This window comes from Scyliorhinus torazame, chromosome 6 (assembly GCF_047496885.1).
Source record: "Scyliorhinus torazame isolate Kashiwa2021f chromosome 6, sScyTor2.1, whole genome shotgun sequence".
NCBI classification, from domain to species: Eukaryota; Metazoa; Chordata; class Chondrichthyes; order Carcharhiniformes; family Scyliorhinidae; genus Scyliorhinus; species Scyliorhinus torazame.
In genome coordinates this window covers 313,620,511-313,645,741 of record NC_092712.1, presented here as the reverse complement: position 1 = coordinate 313,645,741, position 25,231 = coordinate 313,620,511, and the positions used below count along the sequence as shown (strand labels likewise).

The 25,231-nt window shown below is 49.6% G+C and overlaps 1 protein-coding gene across 8 annotated transcripts in view; it reads right to left on the bottom strand.

Annotated features, from left to right (window-relative positions):
* LOC140425604 (copine-4) overlaps positions 1-25,231 on the bottom strand; it is a 620,467-nt gene that overhangs the window by 26,503 nt on the left and 568,733 nt on the right. For 7 of the 8 annotated variants that reach the window (XM_072510092.1, XM_072510095.1, XM_072510090.1 and 4 more), the window contains 3 exons: positions 12,428-12,479; positions 10,952-11,085; positions 157-393 (listed from right to left, as the gene is read on the bottom strand). In XM_072510092.1, the coding sequence (XP_072366193.1) occupies positions 157-393; positions 10,952-11,085; positions 12,428-12,479 (423 nt within the window). Of the gene's footprint in view, positions 1-156; positions 394-8,220; positions 8,479-10,951; positions 11,086-12,427; positions 12,480-25,231 lie in introns of those variants that run through there. The other variant, XM_072510097.1, reaches the window with a different exon arrangement.

Below are 25,231 nucleotides of genomic sequence, written 5' to 3'. Positions count from 1 at the left end.
ACTAGGTGGCGATTATATTAGTTCCCTAAGGGCAACAGTGGGATCCTTTGGCCGCTATTTGGCCAATTCGGGAAAGATCACTGCCAGATGATCCCTCCCACATATTCCGACCCGAAACGCAAAATCCTGCCCTTGAGGCTCCACATCTCCACTTACGTGCTTGAAGTTCCTAAATGGCACAAACTGAACGATGTCTCGTAAAACGGGTTCCCCCTTCGGGGAGCGGAGTATCCCGTCATCCCCATCTAGCATCTGCATGTCGCTGAAGTCAGCGTTTCCGACCCCCACGATGATCACTGACATGGGGAGGTGAGAGGCGTGGACAATGGCATCCCTGGTGTCTGCCATATCAGTGATGACGCCATCTGTCAGAATCAGAAGGATGAAGTATTGCTGTCAAAGAAAAGAAGCACATTTAGAATCACAGAGCGATACAGCACAGAAGGAGGCCATTCAGCCTATGCTAGCTCCTTAGTTCAGCTATCCAATGAATCCCCTTGCCCCGTACGCTCCTCAAAGCCTTGTTCAAAAAAACACTTCAATTCTCTGTTTTAAACTTTGGTATCATTATCAGAAGAAAATTGAGATTCTCTTTGTTGTCTTCTGTATGGATATTAATGAGGAAAATTCCCTCTGTGGTTTACATGGACCAAAAACACCAAGTTGTTGGCAGAGAATGTAAAGATTGTTTTTCCAAACTTGGTGCCCAGAGGGAACATTTCCCTTCAATTTCTACGTAAACCCAATGCCATGTTCTCAGTTCCACGTTTTATACCCCGTTATATTAAAACAGTCTAATCGAGATTCAGAATGTTCCTGTTTAACCCATTGCCAACTGTTACCATTTATAAATTGTGTGGATTTTTTGGAGGTCACACATGCTAATGTCTTGTCAATTAAATTTTTAAGGTTTGTCCATCTAAATTACACTGTTAATGTTAAGAGTAATTGGTGAAGGTATTAATTGCCCTTGAGTATGTATAAAGAGGGCACAGACGGGACACTGTTTTTTGGTACGAGAGCTGCGCAATTGAACAAGCCTCTCATTAAAGAAAAGCTCCGTGTTTTGGTTTCTGCTTCACCGATCAGCTCGGGTCCTCTTAACAACATGCACGGCAGCATTTTACCTCCCCATCCACCCCTTGCCACACTCTGATGGAAACCGGGAGGAGCTGGGGGTGGAACAGTTAAGATGTGGGATTACCTTCACTCTTTCTGGCATGCTGATTTAAAAAAAAATGTTGATCCCCAAATCGGTGATCGACATGTCAGCCGTAAGTTGGTTCAGAGGTGAGGACACAGCCACAGTTAGTTCCACTGCCACGAGCTAATATTGGCAAAGCAACGGTCCACTCATTCTCTGGATGGATGGAATCATGGGATGGATGCAGCATAAACAACGGACACCTCGTCACTGATCCAACAGCAGAGGTCCTGGGCTCCGATCTCCCTCCAAGGAAATGGGGCGATATTCTGCCCACGTTGCGCCCGGCACACATCCCACTATTCCTGCTAGAATTGCAGGAGAGCCCCTAAACGGGGCTTGCGCCTGGCACCGAACAGAGTGCGGATACTCCCCGGCACGCGGTACCGGATGCGGTGTGAACGTGTAAATATGCTGAGTCCATTCCAAGTCGGGGTCTCCCGACTCCCAGGATTCTCCGCCCTTGCAGGAGCAGCATGAGGCTGGCGGGAATCCCTACTGGTCTCCATTAACCGAGACTAGATGTGATGACCATTCCAAGGGAACTCAGAATCCATTGGAATCCCTGGGTGGTCAGAGACAGTGAAGGTCAGTGGTCTGGCACTGCCCCCTGGCACACTGACAGTGTCAACACTGGCACTACTAGGCGGGGAGCAGCACCAGCTATTTCTAGCAAGCATTTGTGAACAAGAAGGCAGTCTCATAAAAAAAACCCTGTGGTTAGAAAACCATTTGTTCTCCTGAGTTAATGGATCCCTGCAGAGCTATACAAATAAACAACAGTAATCCTCCCTTTGAAATTGCCTCGACCTGTCAATCAAAAGTTTTTAGGAGGCAATTGTACATGGAATTGAATTTGAGCAATGCAATTCAAAGCTTTTAGCCTTCGAGGCATGCAAAAGGTCTTCAATACTTTAAAGGGCAATGAAATTGACTGAGAAAACCACTTCAAAGGTTCCCACTGTCATGATATTCAGACAAACATCATGGTGCAAACATACATACACACTGATGGACAGATCAACGGACCAATCAACACACACACAACATCACAGCCAATCACAGGCAAGAGCATACACACTATAAAACGGGGAACACGACACTTCCCGCTCATTCCAGCAGGAGACAGCTCAGGGCACAGAGCTCACAGCAAGCCACTCAGACATTCACCATGTGCTGAGTGCCTCGCCAAGATAGTGTTAGGGCTGGGTCCACAGGTTAGAGGGTAATGAATGAACCACAGTAACCAGTTTACAAATGCTAATATTGTTAGTAATTAAACTTAGTTGTACCATCCACAACTGTGTTGGTTCGTCTGTGTAGCAGAGCACCCAACACGACACCCACCACATTAAAGGGTGTTTTAATTTTACCTTCAACTTGAAGGTCTTTGAACTTGGCAGACTGACAGACCTCTTAAAGGGTTCAGGGATCCAGATGGAAACACTTTCACATTATTGCGAGCGAACTTTAATTCCCAAATACAGACTGTTTAAAGGGTTTAAAGGCTGTAGATGAGAAGAGCAGTAAACCACCCCCATCCCGGGGAAAACGCCAGATCTGAGCCCCTCCAGCCCAGCACAAGTCCCCCTGTCCCCCACCTCCCGTGAAGGACCTCCTCGGATTGGCGGCAATTGGAGGGAGGGTACTCAGCTCCTTGCCACCCTTCAGAATACAAGCCAAGCATTGCCAAGGGGATGCCCTGAAGAGGGCGAATGGGAGGGGGGGGGGGGGGGGGGTGGATGGCTGAAGAGGGCACTGGGGAGGAAAGAGAGCTGAAGGGGGGCCTTCCCAGAAATCCAAGGGAGCCTGCAGCAGCATTCTGAGATTCAGGCGCCCCCTAAAAATGGCACTCTTACCTCAGAGGAGCCTGAATTGTCAGAGAGATTAGGTCCTGTCCCTCCCAGCTGCCGCAGGAACCCCGGCATGCCACGGAATGGCACTGAAAACCCAATCGGGGGTAGAAATATTTCTAAGTGCCATCTCATGGCATTTTGGGGGTTGCTGCTGGTGCCAATGGGAATCACTCTGTTCTCCCGATGGGGGGAGAATTTCCCCCAACAGGCATCACTGAACCAAATCCGCTCAGGGTGTGGACAGTGTCTGCTACCTTAGTGGAAGATGAGGGGCGACTTGGTTGTGCCCATGAGTCCCAGACCACGGAGCACATCGCAGCAACCTGCCCAATAAGATCAATTGTAGGAGGCGCCGCATTTCTCCACTCGGAATCTCAGGAGGCCATCGAATGGGCAAACAGGACATCCCATAATAAGCAATTCCCATCATACAGAAGTAAAAGCAATAGCTCAACAATCCGCTGCACGCAAGTACAACACTCATTAAACGCCTCCCCCAAGTACCTGATGCGCGATTCAACACGTACCTGACTAAGTCTCCGTGGTCATGGAAAATACAAACAGATTCTCAGCTTCGGAATTGTAGGTTACATTGAGAGGTGAGTATTATTACTAGTTATAATTAAGCACAGATTATACTTTGAAATAAGATCACCTCTCATTTTCCTAAACTCCAGAGGGCACAGGTCCATTCTACTAAATTTCATCGAGTCATCGAGTTTACAGCTCTTCAGCCCAGCGCGCCTGCATCAGCCATTAAGCACCTATCTATTCTCACCCCATTTCCAGTCTGTAGCCTTGCGTGTTACGGGATTTCAAGTGCTTATCTGAAATGCTTCTTAAATATTGTGAGGGTTCCCGCCTCCACCACCCTTTCAGGCAGAGAACCAGATTCCCACCCCCCTCTGGGTGAAAATGGGCGGCACGGTAGCGCAGTGGTTAGCACAGTTGCCTCACAGCGCCAGGGTCCCAGGTTCGATTCCCGGCTTGGGTCACTGTCTGAGTGGAGTCTGCACGTTCTCCCCGTGTCTGCGTGGGTTTCCTCCGGGCGCTCCGGTTTCCTCCCACAAGTCCCGAAAGACGTGCTTGTTAGGTGAATTGGACATTCTGAATTCTCCCTCAGTGTACCTGAACAGGTGCCGGAATGTGACGACTAGGGGCTTTTCACAGTAACTTCATTGCAGTGTTAATGTAAGCCTACTTGTGACAATAATAAAGATTATTATTGTTATGTTCTTCCTCAAATCCCCTATAAATCTCCTGCCCCTTATCTTAAATCTATGCTCCCTGGTTACTGACCCCTCTACTAAGGGGAGACGTTCCTTTCTATCCATCCTATCTATGTCCCTCGTGATTTTGTACACCTCAATCAGGTCCACATTGCCCTCACGTCACGGCAATCAATCTTGTGTGCATTTGTTGCCCCTGTACAGAGGGACATATATTCTTCCTCAGGAACGGGGATCAAAATTAGACGCAGTACTCCAAGATTGGTGCATAATATTATAGCAAGACTTCCTATCTCCATTGTAATAAAGGCAGGCACATGCAATTTGCCTTCGTCATTACTTGCTGTATCTGCATGTTAATTTGCTTCCACTCCAAATGCAGGGGAACGCCCTTTATCCAGTGTGATCGTTTTCTTATGCCCTCTGATTCTATAGCCCTGATTGCATTTGGACATTGGCATAAACTCACCTCGCTTGGGCTGAGGTTGTAACTCCCAAGCCTCACCTGGATCCTGTAGTCAAGTCTCCTCTTACATAACTGAACAAAGCCTCTCAACACTGCGGTTGTCCGTTATTGATATCCCCACTGAGGACTCGCACTCTCCATACAGCCCTCAGTTAGGCCCGGTTGGTTGTCGAAAGCCAACTCTCCATGGCTACGCCAAGCCAGGTTGTACTCCCTGGAATTTAGGAGGCCACGGGATGATTTGATCAAAGATTTACGAGGAGCTGCTATGGTGAATAGAGAGAGATCTGGCCAGCAGGTGAGGGTGGGGAGGTCAGAGAGTAAGCGGCCTGAGGGAATGTTTAGTTAAAGTTGAAAAATTCTGAAAGGAGCAGACCCAACCGCCGACCCCATCGGTGGCCAAGGACTATGTTCGATAAGATTCCCCGCCTTCACCACAGGCTATGAACTCCCCAGGTAATTGGGTGTGTGGTTTCCCCTTAACAAGGGGGACTCAGTATTAAAACCCTGACCTGAGTGCCGATCGGGGAGGGTGGCCCTTTGGGGAGAGGAGTTGTTGCTTTTGTAATTATTGTGCATCCCGTAATAAACCTTTGTTCATTCCTATCCCACCGTGTGTTCCTGCATTTGGATTCTGCACCAACACCTTGCTTCCCCCTTTGGAAAAGCATTTCATTAAGGTCTGTTATGTAGGGACTTTAATGAACATATGGAATGGCCTATTTTAGACAACCACCCTGGATGGAGTAGTTAATTTACTGGAGGCCCAAAAGTAGGCTGTCAATTTATTAAATTTGTCAGCAATAGAAACGTCAAACACAGGAGCAGGAGCAGGGCGCCCGGCCCTTCGAGCCTGCTCCACCATTCAACGTGATCATGGCCGATCCTGTATCTCAACACCATACTCCCGCTCTCTCCCCATACTCCTCGACACCTTTAGAGTCTCGAACTCGATTTCTTTCCTTCTTAACTATATTCAGTGACTCGGCCTCCACAGCCTCCTGTGGTAGAGAATTCCACAGATTCACCACCCTCTGGGTGAAGTAATTTCTCCTTATCTCAGTCCGAAAGGAACTGCCAAGCCCATAGCCTGAGACTGTCACCCCTTTTATCTGACCCCCCGGCCAGAGGAAACAACATCTCTGCATCCAGCCTGTCCAGCACTGTCAGCATTTTATACGTTTCAATTAGATCCCCTCTCATTCTTCTAAATTCCAGTGAATAGAGGCCCATTTGACCCAATCTCTCCTCATACGACAATCTTGCCATCACAGAAATCAGTCTGGTGGACCTCCACTGCACTCCCTCATTGGAAACTATGGGCGGGATTCTCCGACCCCTCGCCAGGTGGGAGAATCGCCGGGGGTCGGCGTGAATCCCGCCCCCGCATTCCTCCCAATTCTCCCTTCCCCAAAAACCGGCCCGGTGTGAGTCGCACCGTCCGCCTCAGAGAATGGCGGGATCCGGCGCGACTCAATGGGCGCCGGGGCCGCCCAAATTCTCCAGCCCGTGATGGGCCGAAGTCCCGCCCATCTGTAGCCGGTCTCGCCGGCGTAAATTAGAATAGGTCCCTTACTGGCGGGACCTGGCAGCGCGGGCGGGCTCCGGGGTTCCTGGGGGATCGCGGGGGGGGATCTGGCCTCGGGAGGTGCCCCCATGGTGGACTGGCCCGCTGTCGGGGCCCACCGATCCGTGGGTGGGCCTGTGCCGTGGGGGCACGCCATTGTTCCGCACCAGAGGCCGTGGTCTTCCGCCATTCCCAGTGCGGAAGCAAATCCGCTAAACTGCATCTGCCATGTATTAGCCCGCTCACTCAATTTTTCTAAAGCACAATCATGCCTCTTAACATCATCCTCATCACTCACATTCCCAAAATGTTTCATGTCCTAAGCAAACCTGGGAATATTGCACTTGCAAATTTGTATCCACAATGTATCTGTTTTATCCCCAAGATGCCCCACTCCGCCGAGGTCCCGGGTTCGATCCCGGCCCCGGGTCACTGTCCGTGTGGAGTTTGCACATTCTCCCCGTGTCTGCGTGGGTCTCACCCCCACAATCCAAAGATGTGCAGGGTAGGTGGTTTGGCCACGCTAAATTACCCCTTAAGTGGAAAAATACAAAAACACTCAATGTATGCACATCTCCAGTTCAAGACTAGGGAGGTTATGCTGCAATTGTATAAGGTGTTGGTGAGGCCACACCTGGAGTATTGTGTTCAGTTTTGGTCTCCTTACCTGAGAAAGGACATATTGGCACTGAAGGGAGTGCAGAGGAGATTCACTAGGTTGATCCCAGAGTTGAGGGGATTAGATTATGATGAGAGGTTGAGTAGACTGGGACTGTACTCATTGGAGTTTAGAAGGATGCGGGGGGATCGTATTGAAACATATAAAATTATGAAGGGAATAGATAGGATAGATGTGGGCAGGTTGTTTCCTCTGGTCGGGGAAAGCAGAACTAGGGGGCATAGCCTCAAAATAAGGGGAGGTAGATTTAGGACTGAGTTTAGGAGGAACTTCTTCACCCAAAGGGTTGTGAATCTCTGGAATTCCTTGCCCAGTGAAGCAGTTGAGGCTCCTTCTTTAAACGTTTTTAAGAGAAAGATATATGCCTTTCTAAAGAATAAAGGGATTTGGGGATATGGTGTACGGGCCGGAGAGTGGAGCTGAGTCCACAAAAGATCAGCCATGATCTCATTGAATGGCGGAGCAGGCTCGAGGGGCCAGATGGCCTACTCCTGCTCCTAGTTCTTATGTTCTTATGTTCCACTCTATAGCCTTAAGGGGAAAAAGATTGGGGCTTGTAAAATGATGTAGGCATTGGCTTCAATATAATTGGATGAATCACTTTGACAATAACAACATCTTACATTTATAAACACCGTTGATGTAACAAAATACCCAAAGGTTCTTCACAGGAACGAAAAAGCAAAATTTGACCCTCCCCCCTCCAACCCAACCCCCGCGACACCTCAGGAGATATTAGGGCAACAAACTGAAATTTTGGCCAAAGAGGAAAAGAGGAAAGTGAGGTAGAGAGGGACAAGGTTTATGGAGGGAACTCAAGACGTTGGGGCCCATGCACTGAAGGCATGGTGACTGAATTCGGGGAGAGCAGAGATCTCAGGTCTCAGGGGTTATTGTTTCGGATGAATCAGGATGTTACAGTCAGAACTCACACACATAAAATTCATAATTAGTTCCGCTTAAATAATGGAATGATATTGGCTTCATTCCAAGCTCCAGGAAGCAGCCGGGACCTCAGTCAGCTGTTAAATAGCTGTTAAATGTATTAGCCAGTAACGCAAACCTATTTCCTCCCTATTCCATCAGCATTTCGGAAATCATTTCTGATGAATTGAAGTTTGGTACACGCATAATGCTGCCTTTGGAAGTCTTGCAAATTTGGCTTTTTGGCTATCTTCACAGCTCACCTACCCCAATGAATCTCTTCAAAAGACCAATGTTGCTTTTTAATTGATTTTATTTCATGTTGATTATGGAACTGAACAAAGTTTTCCCATCATCAATACAATTGTCTGCGACCAATTTCCTCATTGTCATCCAGCATTCCTCATACTACCTTCACATGGGCCCAGTTACATGTATATGTCTGCTCTGTGTGGTTGCACAAACTACGGTTATGTTCTCCGGAATTTAGAAGGCTTCTCCGTCTTGGATATCAGGGCAGGCGATCCAGTTGCCCCGAGCGCTTTCGCAATGCCTGCAAGATCATCAAAGCTACGTTTACTGGCTATAAATGAAGCCTTCAAAACCCAAAGAGAGCACCCACTCAAAGAGATGTAAGTTGCACTAAGTGCATTCCAACCACTCAAGCACGTGATTTCACTGCACTTACCTTTCTTTGATGTGGGCAATGTTTACAAACATTGGTGTTTCACCACTTAGGCCACTGAGCTGTGAAGGGATATGAATGATCAAAGCACAGATGGTTGTGATGAGCTGTCAATCACAAACCACTATTTGGAAGCCATAAGTGGATTGCAGACAGTGAATCTGTGGGAACGCAATGCAGGCACATGGAGCTGCAAGGTAAGTATTACAGCTGTAATGCTTCGCACAGCCCTGTCCGGATTGTTTTCTAGCTTCCAGACAAAGGTCTCTTTTATGGAGGGGGGTCTATGTGTGTGTGGTTCTGTGTGTCGGGGGGGGGGGGTCTGTGGAAGTGGCTCCTTAGGCAGGGGGTCCCTGTGGAGGGTCCCTCTATCACAGAGGTTCCTATGGGGGGTCACCATATTAAAGAGGTCCTTGGTGGGGGTCACCCTATAACAGTGGTCCCTGGGGGCTCCCTTTGACAGGGGTCCCTGGGGATCATCCCATTACAGACATTCCAGGGGAGTCTGCCTATTTTAGGGGTCCCAAGGGGCCCCCTATTCCAAGATTTCTGTGGGGGGCGGGTCAGGTCACCCCTGTACTTGGGGGTATGAGAGAGCACCCAAGCTATCTGGGGGAGGGGGAATGCCATGCGGTGGAGGGGTTGCCGTGCGGTGGGGGGGGGGGGGGCGGTGGTCGGGGTCGATTTCCAATACGTGGGGGGTGCCGGCCGTGGGACCCCACTATCAGCTCGCCTGCTCAAGATGTAGCCCGATATCGTGATTTCCCCCCGGAACTCTCTCGTATTCCACACCTTGCATAAATTAGTATTTTTGTTATGCATTCATGGGACCAGGGTATCGCAGGACCTAACCCACCCCTAATTGCCCTTGAGGGGGTAGTTAAAATTCAACTACATTAGGGCAGCACGGGGGCGCAGTGGGTTAGCCCTATTGCCTCACGGCGCCGAGGTCCCAGGTCCGATCCCGGCTCTGGGTCTCTGTCCGTGTGGAGCTTGCACATTCTCCCCGTGTCTGCGTGGGTTTCACCCCCACAACCCAAAGATGTGCAGGTTAGGTGGATTGGCCACGCTAAATTGCCCCTTAATTGGAAAAAAAGAATTGGGTACTCTAAATTTTTTTTTTTTAACTGAAAAAAAAATGCAACTACATTGATGTGGGTCTGGAGTCACATGTAGGCCAGACCAGGTAAGGACGGCAGATTTCCTTGTCTAAAGGACATTAGTGAACCAGATAGATTTTTATGACAATCAGCAATGGTTTCATGGTCAACATTAGACTTGTAATTACAGATTTCATTATTGAATTCAGATTTCACCATCTGCAGTGGTGGGATTTGAACCCGGGTCCCCAGAGCATTACTCTGGGTGTCTGGTTAACTGGTCCAGTGACAATACCTCTACGCCACCGCCTCCCATATTGCATGGCAAGGAATACGGAATTGCAAGCTCATTTATGACCACAAGGGGATCGTTAAACTAGTGCAATCAGCTCTGGCGGGAGAACAGAGGGCGGGTTCTCTGCCCCGCCGCACCAGATATTTGGTGCTGAGCGCCCCCGGGATTCTCCGCCTTGCCGGCTGGCCAATGGGGTTTCCCACTGTGGGCAGCGCCATGCCTTCACGAAAACCCCGGGCTGCGGAGAATCCCGACAGCGGAGCCTTTAGTCTCCCAAATGGAGAATCCGAGCCCTAATTCTGCTCCTTGGAGAGTCTAGGACGAAGAGGACAAAGTCTAAACTTTATTTTAATGAAGCCACTGACCTTTTTGAAATAACAGAAATCATGCAAATAGCTCATGGAGAATATTTACCCCTGGAGAGAGAACTGCTGCATCTTTAATCTAATGAGCAGCAGTTATTAAAGAAAATTGTGATCTTTTATGTTCCATGAACCTGTCTCCAGAGGCTCAGGGAAGCATTACGACCAGCGACTTTTGGTCTGTGGGCCAAAGGGGAAAATTACGCCCTACGGGGCAGCACAGTAGGACAGTGGTTAGCACTGGGGCTTCACAGTGCCAGGGTCCCAGGTTCGATTCCTGGCTTGGGTCACTACCTGTGCGGAGTCTGCACGTTCTCCCTGTGTCTGCGTGGGTTTCCTCCGGGCGCTCCGGTTTCCTCCCACTAGTCCCGAAAGACGTGCTGTTAGGTAATTTGGACATTCTATATTCTCCCTCAGTATACCCGAACAGGCGCCGGAATGTGGCGACTAGGGGCTTTTCACAATAACTTTGTTGCAATGTAAGCCTACTTGTGACAATAAAGATTATTAATATTATTATTTGGAGAAACAAGAGATGGCCGTTTACTGTTGTGTACCATGCATCATCCTTGCTGAGCGCTCACCGTTGCTTCCTTGGTATGCATCTCCTCTGAAGCTGAACTGGCCACCTTTTGGATAATTGGAGCAATGTTCGTCGGTCCATAAAGTTGGATTTTTGGTAGGCACTTCTGATAGGCTTCGACAACCCCTTGTATACCTTGTGGAAAAGTAGAGTCAGGGAGGAGAATGAGTGTGTGGCAAACGCGATTGTTTCTATATTCTTCGGTACTTACATCAGTTTGAAACTCCTAAGTGTCGGGTGTGGGAACAAAGATTCACAAAACCCTTGTGCCTCACTCAATGTCTCGGGCTGTTTGTGGAATCAGCACAGGATGGGCTAAGACAGTTTTTAGGTCAGGAATGCTTTGCAAAGGTTGAGAAGCTGAAGGAATGGGAAGTCAGTCATCCACTTTGGATCATGCTGTTTGGTCGCTGTTTATAGTAACTAAGGGATGAAGTTTGGGTGGATCATATAAACATGGTAACGGAATCACCGAGAGAGACTGGTGAACAAGACTGTGTATTCTTGGTTCCATGTTTCCAAAATCTGCATTCTGTGTCTTTTTATGTATTATAATTTCAAGTTGGTATGCAGGGTGGCACGGTAGCACAGTGGTTAGCACAGTTGCTTCACAGCGCCAGGGTCCCGGGTTCGATTCCCGGCTTGGGTCACTGTCTTTCATAGAAACGTGCGGAAACGTTTCACAGAACGTGCGGAGTCTGCACGTTCTCCCCGTGTCTGTGTGAGTTTCCTCCGGGTGCTCCGGTTTCCTCCCACAAGTCCTGAATGACATGCTTGTTAGGTGAATTGGACTTTCTGAATTCGCCCTCTGTGTACCCGAACAGGCGCCGGAATGTGGCGACGAGGGGATTTTCGCAATACCTTCATTGCAGCGTAAATGGAAGCCTACTTGTGACACTAATAAAGATTATTATTGTTATGAAATGTTGAGGTCAAAGGTGGAATTGGCATTGGTGCTTTGAGCAAACCACAAGCTGGGATGTAATGCTCAGTAGCAGTGTTCTTAGGGCGAATCATGAACTCAACAAGAGAAAGTAGCTTGAATCATAGTGTGTGATTCGACTGAGAGCTAATGTTGGCTTGTGTATCATGAGCTCGTTAACATGGGGCGTGATTCAGCGACCCCGTGGTGCCTGGTGTGGCGTGGAGCCGGGCGCAATGGGGGAAATGGGTCCCTGCGCCGGGTGAGGGGTCGATCGCGAATCACCCGGCTGCAGTCGCCGAGAAACGCTCCACTAAACGCGCCCGCCAGCAGACTTCAACTTCAATGGGCTGAATCGCACCCACGATGTCTGTGTTCAAAGTAAGGAAGGGAGAGAGAAGGGAAAACAGTCCAACATCAGGACGTGTTGAGATGGAATCCCATCCAGATCTCCAAACACACATCTGTCACCACATTGCATTTGGCTTTTGGGAGCTCAGAGAAATGCCAAGGATATTTATGAGTCTGTCACAAGATGTTTGTGTTGGGTCCTACCTGCACATTCTGGATTTTCTTCGTTAAAGTTGATTGCAAAGTCATGAGAGACCTGGAAATCAAAGGAGAATATTAGAGTTGACGGATAAAACATAAGTTATTGCAAGATCTTTCTTATTGGAGCTTGGCAGATGCCTCACAATCCTTGCCACAAAAGTAAATGTATACATTGTGGTGAGGTACTGGAATCTTTAAGGAACAATTTCAATATCCACTGCCCCATGGTGAACGGTGCTGGGTTGGGGAGGTTGGAGGGAGGGGGGGTGGGGGTGGGGGGGGGGGGGGTGGGGGGGGTTTATATCATGTCCCCAATGTTTATTTTTCATTCTGTAAAGGGACGTGGGCATTCCTGGCCAGGCCAACATTTATTGCCCATCCCTAATTGCCCTTGAGAGGGTGGTGCCGAGCCCCGATCTTGAACCGCTACAGTCCATGTTGGGTAGGTTACACCCACAGTGCTCCTGACTGCCTGTTTCTATTGCCCTGGATTGAGGCATGGGCAGGCGACCTGTACCCCGATGACATCACTGCGATAGGCATGCCATTTTAACGAGCAGGCTAAAGCTCCACCTGTACTGGCCGAGCTCCTTCCGGCTGGGGGACGTCCGTTTCCAACAGGTCCATTTTTTTGCCAATAGGTGGGAAGGGGGCTGGGCGAGACTCACACAGGAGGGAAACCTGAACTCAGCAGGCCATTTGAACTTGGAGCTGAGTTCAAACAGACACCATTTTGACTGTTCCAAGGGCCTTAACCTACAGTTTTTGGGAGTCACAAATTAATATATTTGAAGGGAGGAAAAGGCCTGCTTAAGTGTCATGACATAAAGCTTTTTAAAATCCCCGCTTTTTCAAACTTGAAAAATAAACCAGGATTGTCAGAGAAAGTAAAAAAATACACCATGGCCACAATTGTATGGTCCCGCCACGATGTGCCTCTCCCACCCCACCCCCTCCACCACATGGATCGGTGGTAGCGGCGGGCCAGTTTAAATTGGCATTTACTTCGATGCACCCATAAAATTCCAACAGGTGGGAGAGACCATAAAATCCTGGCCGATCTGCCGACTGTTTTGATTGACAGGTCATCTGGTGTAGGTTAGGAAAACAAATGACCACCTGTTTCCCAGTTCCAACACAAATCTTTGTTGACATTTCCAAAGGGTTGTTATTAAATCATTAGGAATTCTTGGCTGAGTTTCAAAAGCTGTATATCTCAGCAGAGGTTCTGAGTTCACAGTTTGATTGACAATTTAAATAGGCTATGAAAGGATTAGAGGATTAGCTGTCTTTCATGTGGGGTATAAATGGAGGTTAGTTTGTTATAATAAAATATTAACCACTTGAGGAGATGTAAGAACTTTGAGTGGTTTGTTTCTGAGTGGGAATATGTATGAGCGGGTATTCATTAGACTGCTGGAGGTTTATTTCTTTTTATCGCCACACGGTTCCTGAGGTCTGCGTTTGGTGGACACTGGGTGAGAGGCTATGTAGGTGACATGGGGGTGTGTGAGAGCCATGGGTTGGCATGGTTGGCAGGGCAGCACGGTAGCATAGTGGTTAGCACAGTTGTTCACAGCTCCAGGGTCCCAGGTTCGATTCCCGGCTGGATCACTGTCTGTGCGGAATCTGCACATTCTCCCTGTGTCTGCATGGGTTTCCTCCAGGTGCTCCAGTTTCCTCCCACAGTCCAAAGATGTGCGGGTTAGATGGATTGGCCATGCTAAATTGCCCTTAGTGCCCAAAAAATGTTAAGTGGGGGTTACTGGGTTATTCCATTTGAACCTGGAGCTGAGTTCAAACAGACACCATTTTGACTGTTCCAAGGGCCTTAACCCACAGTTTGGGAGTCACAAATTAATATACTTGAAGGGAGGAAAAGGCCTGCTTAAGTGTCATGACATAAAGCTTTTTAAAGTGGGGTGCTCTTTGTAAGGGCCGGTGCAGACTCGATGGGCTGAATGGCCTCCTTCTGCACTGTAAATTCTATGATCCTATGATGGCAGTGGCATGGGGGTGTAAGGGGGTTGAGGGTGTGAGTGGTAAGGGCTCTAAGACCTAATGACTATTGAAATAACTGGGGTGAAGTCCCTCAGAACCAGCCCACCTCAGCTATCACCTGCCTATGATCTGCTTCCAGGACTGGTGGGCTCGACCAAATCCAGCAGCCAGTCTCCCAGGGCGAAAGTTGGGTCTAACGGGGACATTTAAACCGAGGCTGCCCTTTCGAGTGAGGAGATTCCTGACTTGAGCTACCTGCCTCTGTCGTGAAAATCCACCCCGGAATCTCCACCTGCGTTTTGTGGGACAGCTCACTGTAAACATCAGGGGCGTCATTCTCCGCCGGCGGGAGTCTCCGTTTTGCCGGCGCCCGGGGGTTTCCCGACGGCGTGGGGCTGCCCCACAATGGGAAACCCCATTGACCGGCCGGTGTTACGGAGAATCCCGCCGGCCGGTTGGGGCAGAAATGTGGCGGGGCGGGTAGGAGAATTTCGCCCCAGACTTCACCGCAAACCTGCCCCCCCCCTCCCTAATTCACAACCCAAGTTAAAATCAGCCCTCCAGAGTTAAATTAAAAATATGCCGCTTAAGAGTGAAGCCAAAAATGACAAAGTGTTGGTGCAAGAATTTGGAAAGGGGGATTTTGGGAAATAATGTATAAGAATCGAGCAGATGAAAAATGTATTATTATTTATCCATAAATAAAGTGGAAACATAGTTAGACCTGGATCACAATCAATTAATCAGCTAATAATAAAATCTGATTATAGAGGTTTTAAAACAGCTAAAAACAAGGTTTAAAGATTTAAAAAAAGAGATTTGCGATTTGTACAAAAGAGATCTCAATATAGAGTAAGACCCTTCCTGTTTTCCCATTTCTTTTACTTTGTAGTTACCATTTTGGTCCATGGATCTTTAATGCAGACACACCTTTAAGTCGAGCAGAGGACGTAAGGAACTCAAAAGTTGCAAATTGGTACAATGTGCAATTTGAACGGAAGAACTCAGACTTTCTGGCACCCGAGAGATCAGAGGGATTTAGTTCCGATTGGTTGGCTTGTAGCCAATGGAATGGCCAAGGATAGCATCCTGCCTGGCAACAGACAGTGATTGGGTCCTGCTAGGTGGGTCTTTTTCCAGACGACCCAGCAAAAAGCTCCTGGACGCTGAGAAGAGCGGCTGTGTGCTGCTCTCTCACTTTCTTTCCCCCAAATGTTTCCTGTCTGCTGTTTCTGAGTCTGCAGAGGTGTCTGCAGATCCTGAAGGGTCTACAGTGAAAACCATCACAGACAAAAAGCAGAGACATCCAACTCAAGGCCTAGACTGAAAGAATCTAACTGGAAGATGTCTGAAACAGAGACATTTATCCTTCCATTTTAGTATTTATTTACACCCTCCTGTGTTTGTCTGTCTTGTGTGTATGTGGAGGGTGGGATGAGTTAAGGGGAGGGGTTAGAAATGAGATAATAATTAACCAATTGTACTTGTTGCCTACTTAATTATAGTTATTGTTATTAAAAGTTAATAGTATTTACATTTACAAACCTGGGGCGTCATTCTCCGACCCCCCGCCGGGTTGGAGAATCGCCGGGGGCTGCCGTGAATCCCGCCCCCGCTGGTTGCCGAAGTCTCCGGTACCGGATATTCGGCGGGGGCGGGAATCGGGCCGCGCCGGTTGGCGGGCCCCCCCCCCGCTCGATTCTCCGGCCCGGATGGGCCGAAGTCCCGCCGATAAATTGCCTGTCCCGCCGGCGTGGATTAAACCACCTTTTGAACGGCAGGACAAGGCGGCGTGGGTGGGCTCTGGGGTCCTGGGGGGGGGCGCGGGGCGATCTGACCCCGGGGGGTGCCCCCACGGTGGCCTGGCCCGCGATCGGGGCCCACCGATCCGCGGGCGGGCCTGTGCCGTGGGGGCACTCTTTCCCTTCCGCCTCCGCCACGGTCTCCACCATGGCGGAGGCGGAAGAGACTCCCTCCACTGCGCATGCGTGGGAAACTGTCAGCGGCCGCTGACGCTCCCGCGCAGACGCCGCCCGGGGATGTCATTTCCGCATCAGCTGGCGGGGCACCAAAGGCCGTTTCCGCCAGCTGGCGGGGCGGAAATTCCTCCGGCGTCGGCCTAGCCCCTCAATGTTGGGGCTCGGCCCCCAAAGATGCGGAGCATTCCGCACCTTTGTGGCTGCGCGATGCCCATCTGATTGGCGCCGTTTTGGGCGCCAGTCGGCGGACATCGCGCCGTTTTGGGAGAATTTCGCCCCAGGTGACTGGCATTACTGGGCAACCAAAGACTTGGGGGAATTTCTTAAAAATTAAGAGTTAATTTCATCTGTGGTGCGACTCTGGGTCATGTGGGGCTGGAATTGACCGTGCCCAAGGGGTCATAACAATAATTAAAGCCAATATTAGAAAAAAGGAAATATTGACCGTGAGCCAAAATGTCGAGATTGCAAGAGGAACCAAAGTAGTTTTCCATAAAGCAGGCAGCACAGGAGCAGACTATTCAGCTAACCCAGTCCATGCTGTTTACAGCGTAATCTTGTAGAACATAAGAAATAGGAGCTGGAGGGGGCCATTCAGCCCTTTGAGTCAGGTCTGCCATTCATTACGATCATGGCTGATCTGATTGTGGCCTCAACTCTGCTTTCCTGTTCCCCCATTACCTGTGATTCTCTTGTGGATCAAAAATCTGTCTAGTTCAGTCTTGAATATATTCAATGGTCCAGCCTCCACTCTTTTCGGGGTAAGAGGGGCGCGATTCTCCGTTCCCGCGCCTAAGTGCCCACGGCGTCGAGGTTCACGACGGCGCAAAACGGCCCCGATCTTGACTGTTTCAGGGCCTGAAAGTGGGCGAGGATCGAGGCTGCAAGAAACCCAGGGGGGTGTGTCGCTAAATCAGCGTCGTCAGCGCGGGCCGGGCATTGGCGACGCATAAAAGTGGCGCCGCGTCATCCGCCACCTAACTGGCGTCACCCGCGCATGCACAGGTTGGCCAGCGCCAGCCGGCACCAACCCGCGCATGCGCGGTTGCCGTCCTCCCCGCGGTCGCCCCGCAAGAAGATGTCGGATGGATCTTGCGGGGGCAGCGGAGGAAAGGAGGTCCTCCTTCAGAGAGGCCGGCCCGCCGATCGGTGGGCACCGATGTGAAACAACCCCGGTGAAATAACCCCCCTTGCCCCCCCACAGGTCGCCCCACTCCCCCCCCCCCCCGCGTTCCCGCGCTGTTCCTGCCGGCAGCGACCAGGTGTGGATGGCGCCGGTGGGAAGCCGTCGTTTTAGGCATCCGGGCCGGAGAATAGCGGGTGTAGCGGAGAATCGCCATTTTGGGTGTCCCGGGCGATTCCACGGCCTGCGCCGCGCAGAACTCGACGGGGCCAATCTCGCTGCTTGGGTGCATCGCGGGAGGGCGTCGGACCGGCGTCGCGGGGAAAAATGGCGCGCCAGGCGATTCTCCCAACCGGCGCGGGAGCGGAGAATCGTGCTAATGGTTCCCTGAGAGAAACTAGTGCCTCCTCATCTCTGTCTGAAATGTGAGATGCCTTACCGGCATTCTGAAGCTGTGCCTCCCCGCCCCAAGTACTAAATTCCACACAAGGGGAAACATTCTCTCAGCATCTATCCTTTCAAGCTACCTCAGAATCTTAGATGTTTCACTGGGTTCAACTTCCATTTGTTTAAATTGCAATGAGTAATGGCCCGACCTGCACAATGTCCCTCATAAGAAAATGCCTTCACCCCAGAAACCAACCTCGTGAACCTACTCTGGGCTGCCTCCAACGCAAGGGGACCTCCTTAAGCAAGGGAACCAAACTGGACAAGGTCCTCCAGGTGTGGTCTCACCAATACCCTGTACAGTTGTAGCAAGCCATAAAAACTCAGCAGGTCTGGCAGCATCTGTGCAGAGAGAATCAAAGTTAACATTTCGAGACCACTCCTGACATTCACCTTGGAAATTGGTGTAAGACCTCCCCACCTTTATACTCCATCTCCCTTGCAGTGAAGGTCAGCATTCCAATAGGGTAATTAAACAACAGGGAAAAATGCAGCAGCCAGGAGATCATAAATGGACTGGAATGTACAAAATTGTTGTATATTTTATTTCATATTTGTTGCAGTAATATTATTAAAAAACCCTGATTTAAAATACACACAGACAGTATGTTTGCTAAAGCTGTAATTGTCGTAAAAGAGTGGGGCAATTATTGTTTTCAACCATTTACTTGCTTAAAGGGTTAATTAGATGTTGTTATGATTGCTGAAGATTCCCTGGAGTGCTGATAATTTATGTGGGATTGTATTTATTCTTAGCTAAGCAGGTCATAGAACTTAATGGGATACAGATGATGGAATTAATGGGAGAAGCCAGGTCTGCCTGTAGTTTTGCCGTCTATTCTAAGATTTTAAGTTGAACTGTACTTTGCCATAGCAAAGTCTGACAAGACTTGTGGGCAGCACGGTAGCACAAGTGGATAGCACTGTGGCTTCACAGCACCAGGGTCCCAAGTTTGATTCCCCGCTGGGTCACTGTCTGTGCGGAGTCTGCACGTTCTCCCTGTGTCTGCGTGGGTTTCCTTCGGGTGCTCCGGTTTCCTCCCACAGTCCAAAGACGTGCAGGTTAGGTGGATTGGCCATGATAAATTGCCCTTAGTGACCAAAACAAAAGGTTAGGAGGGGTTATTGGGTTATGGGGATAGGGCGGAAGTGAGGGCTTAAGCCGGTTGGTGCAGACTCGATGGGCCGAATGGCCTCCTTCTGCACTGTATGTTCTATGTTCTATGTAAGACAGAAATGTGCTGAAAGGAAGTCTTTCAAAAGGTCTCTACACAGCTAAGCTAGTAATCTGTTTTGTCAACTTCATTTCTAAGTGGCATTTGAACTGTATTGGATTGCTTAATTGGAATTAATGGCACGTGTAGATAGTAAGTTTTTTTCCCCTTTGGTAGAAGACCTGCTTAACTGTTAATTATAAAGCTATTTCTTTGCTGTCAATGTGGTTAGTTCTGCGTCTAAATGAAAGCTTGTTTTAACATGAAGGATATCCATCAGTCAGAGTCAGCACTCCCAGGATGAAGCATCATTTCCTCACACTTTCACAAACAGAAGAATTGTTTGGAGTTCTCGGCCGGTATCCTAACAAACGTTTGGTGAAGAAATTAAAGATTATGGATAATCAAGGTCTCTTTTGCAATTCTGCAGTGTCGTCAGCCAATGTAATATTAACGTGTGCCAGTATATCCCCCTGAGCTACGTCTTTGATGTTTGAAGAGTAGGACTGACCCAAATGGAGATTTAACATCCTGATGAAAAAATTAAAGTGGAAAAAGCTGAAGAAAGATGTTACAGATGTGATCTATTAAAAGCACCTTTGGAGATTGAGAAACTGGGGTAACCTTGAAGGCTGTGCCAGGATTTGGACTCTCGGCGGGTTTTGGCTAGGTTAGTATAGTTCTTGTTTATCCTGAGAGGCCAAGGCGACTACGTTCATCGTCTAAAGTGAAGTTGGTTATGGAATGAGTTAGAAACTCTCCCGTCCCCTCACCCGTCGCCTCAGGAAGATGATGCGGACAATTTTGAATTCCTGGGTCTTGTTAACATTTTGCCGTTGCACTTCCCACCAGATACAGAGCACCTTACGTGGCTTCTGGCGGCTGAAGGTTACTTGGCTGCCTTTACCTTTAAGGTAAGCGGAGGCCCCAGGAGGGTTCTGCAAGAGTGAGGTGTGAGGGGAACAAATCTGGTGCAGGAGAGGCCTACTTTTCCCTTCTGCCTATCACACTCTTACACAGGCATAAGGAACGAGAATCACTGGGCTGATTTTGCCGGTGACTTTGTGATCACGTACAGGTTCAGAGCATTCACATGGCCTCAGCGCACCCTAGGGAACAACTTCATGTGAGGGAGACGCTGAACTGACCACCTCTGCATTCGCCATCCAGTTAAGGATGGCGGGTGTGCCTGAGAAGCAGGAGGCCTGTTGCTGCCCCACCAGGAGAGGTGAGCGCTGCTGGAGAAACAGGAGAAAAACAGAGCGGATGTTGGCAATCCGAAATAAAAGCAGAAAATGCCTGAAATGCTCAGCAGGTCAGGCAGCATCTGTGGAGTGAGGAACAGAGTTAACGTTTCGGCCCGAAGATCTTTCATCAGAACTGGGAAAAGTTAGGGAAATAATACGTTTTGAGTACAGGGCGGGTAGAAAGAGGACAAAAAGAAGGTTTGAGATAGAGCGGTAAACAGGAGAGATTGAATGTCAGTAGTGTTAGTCTTGCATGGCCAAAGGGAATGGTGATGGGGCAAGAGAAGAAACAACAAAACAAAAGACATGCCTGGAGCAAAGGTACTGTGGACTGAAAGTGAAAATAAGAGTAATGCGAAGAAAAGGACACACGATATGGGGACAAAGTTTACGGTCTGAAATTGTTGAGTCAATGTTGAGTCTGGGCTCTAAAGTGCCAAACCGGACGAGGAGGAGCTCATGTTGAGCTTCACTGGAACAGAGCAGTGGGCCGAGGACAGAGATATCAGTGTGAGAGCCAGATTGAGAATTCAAATGCCAGGCCAGCGGAAACTCGGGGTCACGCTTACTGCTATTCAACAGAACGGTCAATCAGTCTGCATTTGGAGAGATGGGAGACCCAGGATTTGCCTCAAAGTGGAGGCCCAAGGCCTCCCGATTCAGTGGTGAAAAAGCTTTGTGAGCGCAGGCCTCAGGTTGAGGGTCGACCCCTCCGTGTGACGAAGGTGAGAAATCTTTGTATTTTAAAGTTTGTATTTGGTTTTTTTTTGCTGTGATTACAAAGGGAGAGAATCATTGATTTTTGCTGGGGCAATGTAACCTTTTGCAACAAGGCACAAGAATGTGGTGTGTTTCTGGATTGCAGATGACGTAGTTGATGGGAGGGGCCAGGTTTGTCAGTTGCTTCTGGAACACCAAGCTGGATAGACAGGGTTCAGTTTGGGTCTAAAGAAATAACTCTCTCCCAGAGACTGTCTCAAGATAGGCAATTAAAACCTGATTGGTAACGTTATGGGCAGCACGGTGGCACACTGGTTAGCACTGATGCTTCACCGCGCCAGGGACCTGGGTTCGATTCTCAGCTTGGGCTCTCCCTGTGTCGGGTGTCCGGGTGCTCCGGTTTCCTCCCACAAATCCCGAAAGACGTGCTGTTAGGTGAATTGAACATTCTGAATTCTCCCTCTGTGTACCCGAACAGGCGCCGGAATGTGGTAACTAGGGGCTTTTCACAATAACTTCATTGCAGTGTTAATGTAAGCCGACTTGTGACATTAATAAAGATTATTATTCACTAGTGGTATTTATATATATGGGTTTGCTTAATTGGAATATATTTATATCCATACAGAGACAGGGGGCGGGATTCTCCCAGCCCTGGGCCGGGCCGGACAATCCCCGCGACCGAGCCACGCCGCCCCAACGCCGGCACGTGATTCTCCGCAGAGCCGGGATGGGCCGAGCGGCCGTCGTGGAAACGCTGTGTTCCCGCCGGCTCCGTCCACACCTGCTCTCAGGCGGGAACTCAGCGTGGAAGGTTCGGGTGGCGGCCTGTGGGGGGGGGGGGGGGGGGGCTCCGACCCTGGGGGGGCCTCCAATGCGGCCATGCCCGAGATCGGGGCCCACCGATCGGCGGGCCGGCCTCTCTGGCTGGGGGCCTCATTTCCTACGCGCCGGCCCCTGTCGTCCTTCGCCATGTTGTGCCGGGGCCGGCGCGTTGAAGGAAGCCGCTACGTATGCGCGGATCCCGCGGCGCCCAGTTCGCGCCGGGATCGGCAGCTGGAGCGTTGTGAACCGCTCCAGTGCCGTGCTGGCCCCCTGTAGTGGCCAGAATTACTCCTGGGAGTGGCCCGTTCACGCCGTCCTAAAACGCGACGGCGTGGGCACTGTGCCGCGGGATTGGAGAATCCCGCCCAGGGTTGGAAAACAAGTAAAATGTTGTAACGGTTAAATGTAAGCTACTCCTTTGTTGCTGTTGTGTTTTATTCTGTGTTCAAATTAAAGTTTGATATAACATAAAAGCTGTCCAGTGTTCTGTGTTCTCACCCCTGTGGAGCAGTAACATTTCCTCAGTTTTACAAAATGCAAATGATGGGTTCCTGTCCGGGAGTTAACAAAAGATTGGGGTTCTGGTCCATTCCGATAACATCCAGAACAGCACCATCAGCACTGCGGACCCCTGATGGAATGGCATCAATTGATGCAAACACCCACTTCCCACCAACCGCCCGGTGATAGTCCGCCTTTGTGGCATTGCCAGGCTGGGCCCATGCGTCACCAGGATAGTTACAGTGCTGGCCTGGCAGGGGCAAAATAGCCCTGGATTGATTGGGGTTACAATTGATTTCATTGTCTGCCCCCCACCCCCTCCTTTGCTCCCTGCCCCCGGGGGCAATTGCTGTCACGGGTAACCCTAAAGGGGTTTAAGGAAATCCATTCTGAGGTCAACAAAAGGAAGTCGAGGTAGTTGTCCGGCGTCAAAATTCAACAGCTGCTTTGCTTCTTTCGTTTCCGATATTCAATTGACATCATGTGACGAAAGGTGAGGATTTCATCCCCCTCTGTGCTCTTGTTCTGAGGGAAGACTTTGTCAGTCCTGAAATTCCGTGGGGGCTTTCTGCTCGGCCTTTGGCCGGAGGCTGGCAGAGGCCACGGATAAATTGCACAATTCCTGAGCAGGAACACACACACACACACTGTCGGCTTGGAGAAGTGAACTGTGCTTATAGCGGCCCACTTAACAATTCTGCGGCGTTGACACATTCAGACAGGGGAGGTGAAGGTCGGCAGAGAGAACAGTTCATTTTGAGATTATGAGATGTTTGGAAGGCACTTCACACAGGCAGATGGCTCGGGGTACTGCCTGGGGGAGGGGCAAGGGGGTGGGTGAGGCTTTGCTGTTAAGTGCTCTGCAGCACTGGGACATCAGCAATTAGCTCCGCAGCATCCTGGATTGCGGAAGTTTATTTTTAATGTTCCCCATTCCAGTGGGAATTCCGACCATACGGACACAATTTTCAAATTTCCAACGTGAATTGCAAACAGGGAGGCTGTTTCCTCAAGTCAAGAGGCTCCCAGATGTACAGGGAGTTTTTTTAAAGTAATTGTACATTCTGTTTCTTCAGCCTAAACTCAGCCCCCCTGACCTCAATCCAATTTAGTTTCAGATATTAATAACTTCCGAGCACCAGCAGAATCGCAGGAAGACCAATCATATTTTAATAAGCGAGCGAGCCCACTCGTGCATCGACGCGCAAATAAAAGATTTTTAAAAATATCCCAGTAGACGACTGGCAAGACGGATGTGTTACGCTTACAACAACATGCATTTATATAGCAACTCTAGTTAAACGTTCCAACATCCCAGCAGCCTTGCCAGAACAAGGTTTGACACCGTGGCCACATAATTTGACACGTTTCTTTCTAATTCCTTCGTGGGCTCTGTGCGTCGCTGGCAAAAGGCAACCCTTATTGATCATCCCTAATTGCCCTTGAGGAGGTGGATTTTAGTTGGCTGTAGAAACTCTTCCGCAGGACATGGACTAAGATTCAGAGGACACGGAGGAGCTAGGTCTCAGTCTGACATTATATCTGGCTTCTAATTTCTTTTCCCTTAAACACCCTGACGGGTATGTGCGTTCCGCTGATTGGCCTATCAATTGAGAACACTGGACGCTGATAATATTTACTTCAATTAATCCAAGGTTTTCACATCCTGATGAAAAAATATGAAATGGCGTGAATTTTAGAGGAGCTGTGAAGGCTTAAGGTACAGAGCACCAGGCGCTAGCTGAAGGCAGGCCCCATTCGCTAGACAGGAATAAATGACATCCGTACAACTAGTTCATTGCCTGACACCCCTGATTATTATATATAGAAAACAATGGATCTCTGTACCTGATTAGGAGGCAGCGATCTAATTGAAGGTTGCTGACAGCAATCTGAACACATGGATTACTTACAGCCTTAAGCAGTCTGAGGTGTTGGTTAGATTTATGGGGATTGGGCGGCACGGTGGCACAGTGGTTAGCGCTGATGCCTCGCGGCGCCAAGGATCCGGGTTCGAACCCCGGCCCCGGGTCACTGTCCGTGGGGAGTTTGCGCATTCTCCCCATGTCTGCGTGGGTCTCACCCCCCCCACAACCCAAAAAGATGTGCTGATTAGGTGGATTGGCCGTGCTAAATTGCCCCTTAATTGTGAAAAAAAAAGAATTGGGCACACAAAATTTTTTTTTAAAGTTATGGGGATGGGCACATTAGCTTCGGGCAAAGGTTTGTGCTCACCCCCAGCTATCAGTGCACCCAAACAACCCCCAATGCCCTCCAACCCACTACCCACATTAGACCGCTAAATCCTCAGACACCCTCATCCGTTCGCCCTCCATTACCCGTCTGACAGAAATAAAGGTTAAAAACCGCAGCCGCCATTTTCAGACGCGAGGGAGAGCATTTTCTCTTATGGGCTGGGATCCTCGGTGTTGGGATCCGGTGTGAGTGCTGACCCCCACCCCCCCCACCCCCGCCGCGTGGTACTGGGAGCGGGAACCCAACATCGATATTGCTCGATCAGCCGAGCTCGGTGTCCGATTGGGGACAGTGGGCGGGCTCATGAAGCTGGTGGGCCAATGGAAATTTGCAGTCAGCCTCTGATCAGTGGCTCCATTAGGCTTTTTCACACCGCGTTTGAAAGCTTTCCTCAGCTCCTGGGCAGGAAGTGAGTTCCTTGTGCCGTTCAGTCTCCAGCAAGATGGCCGACAGTCAGGACTGTGGTGAGAAACTGGCTTTCGGCCAGCCTCAAG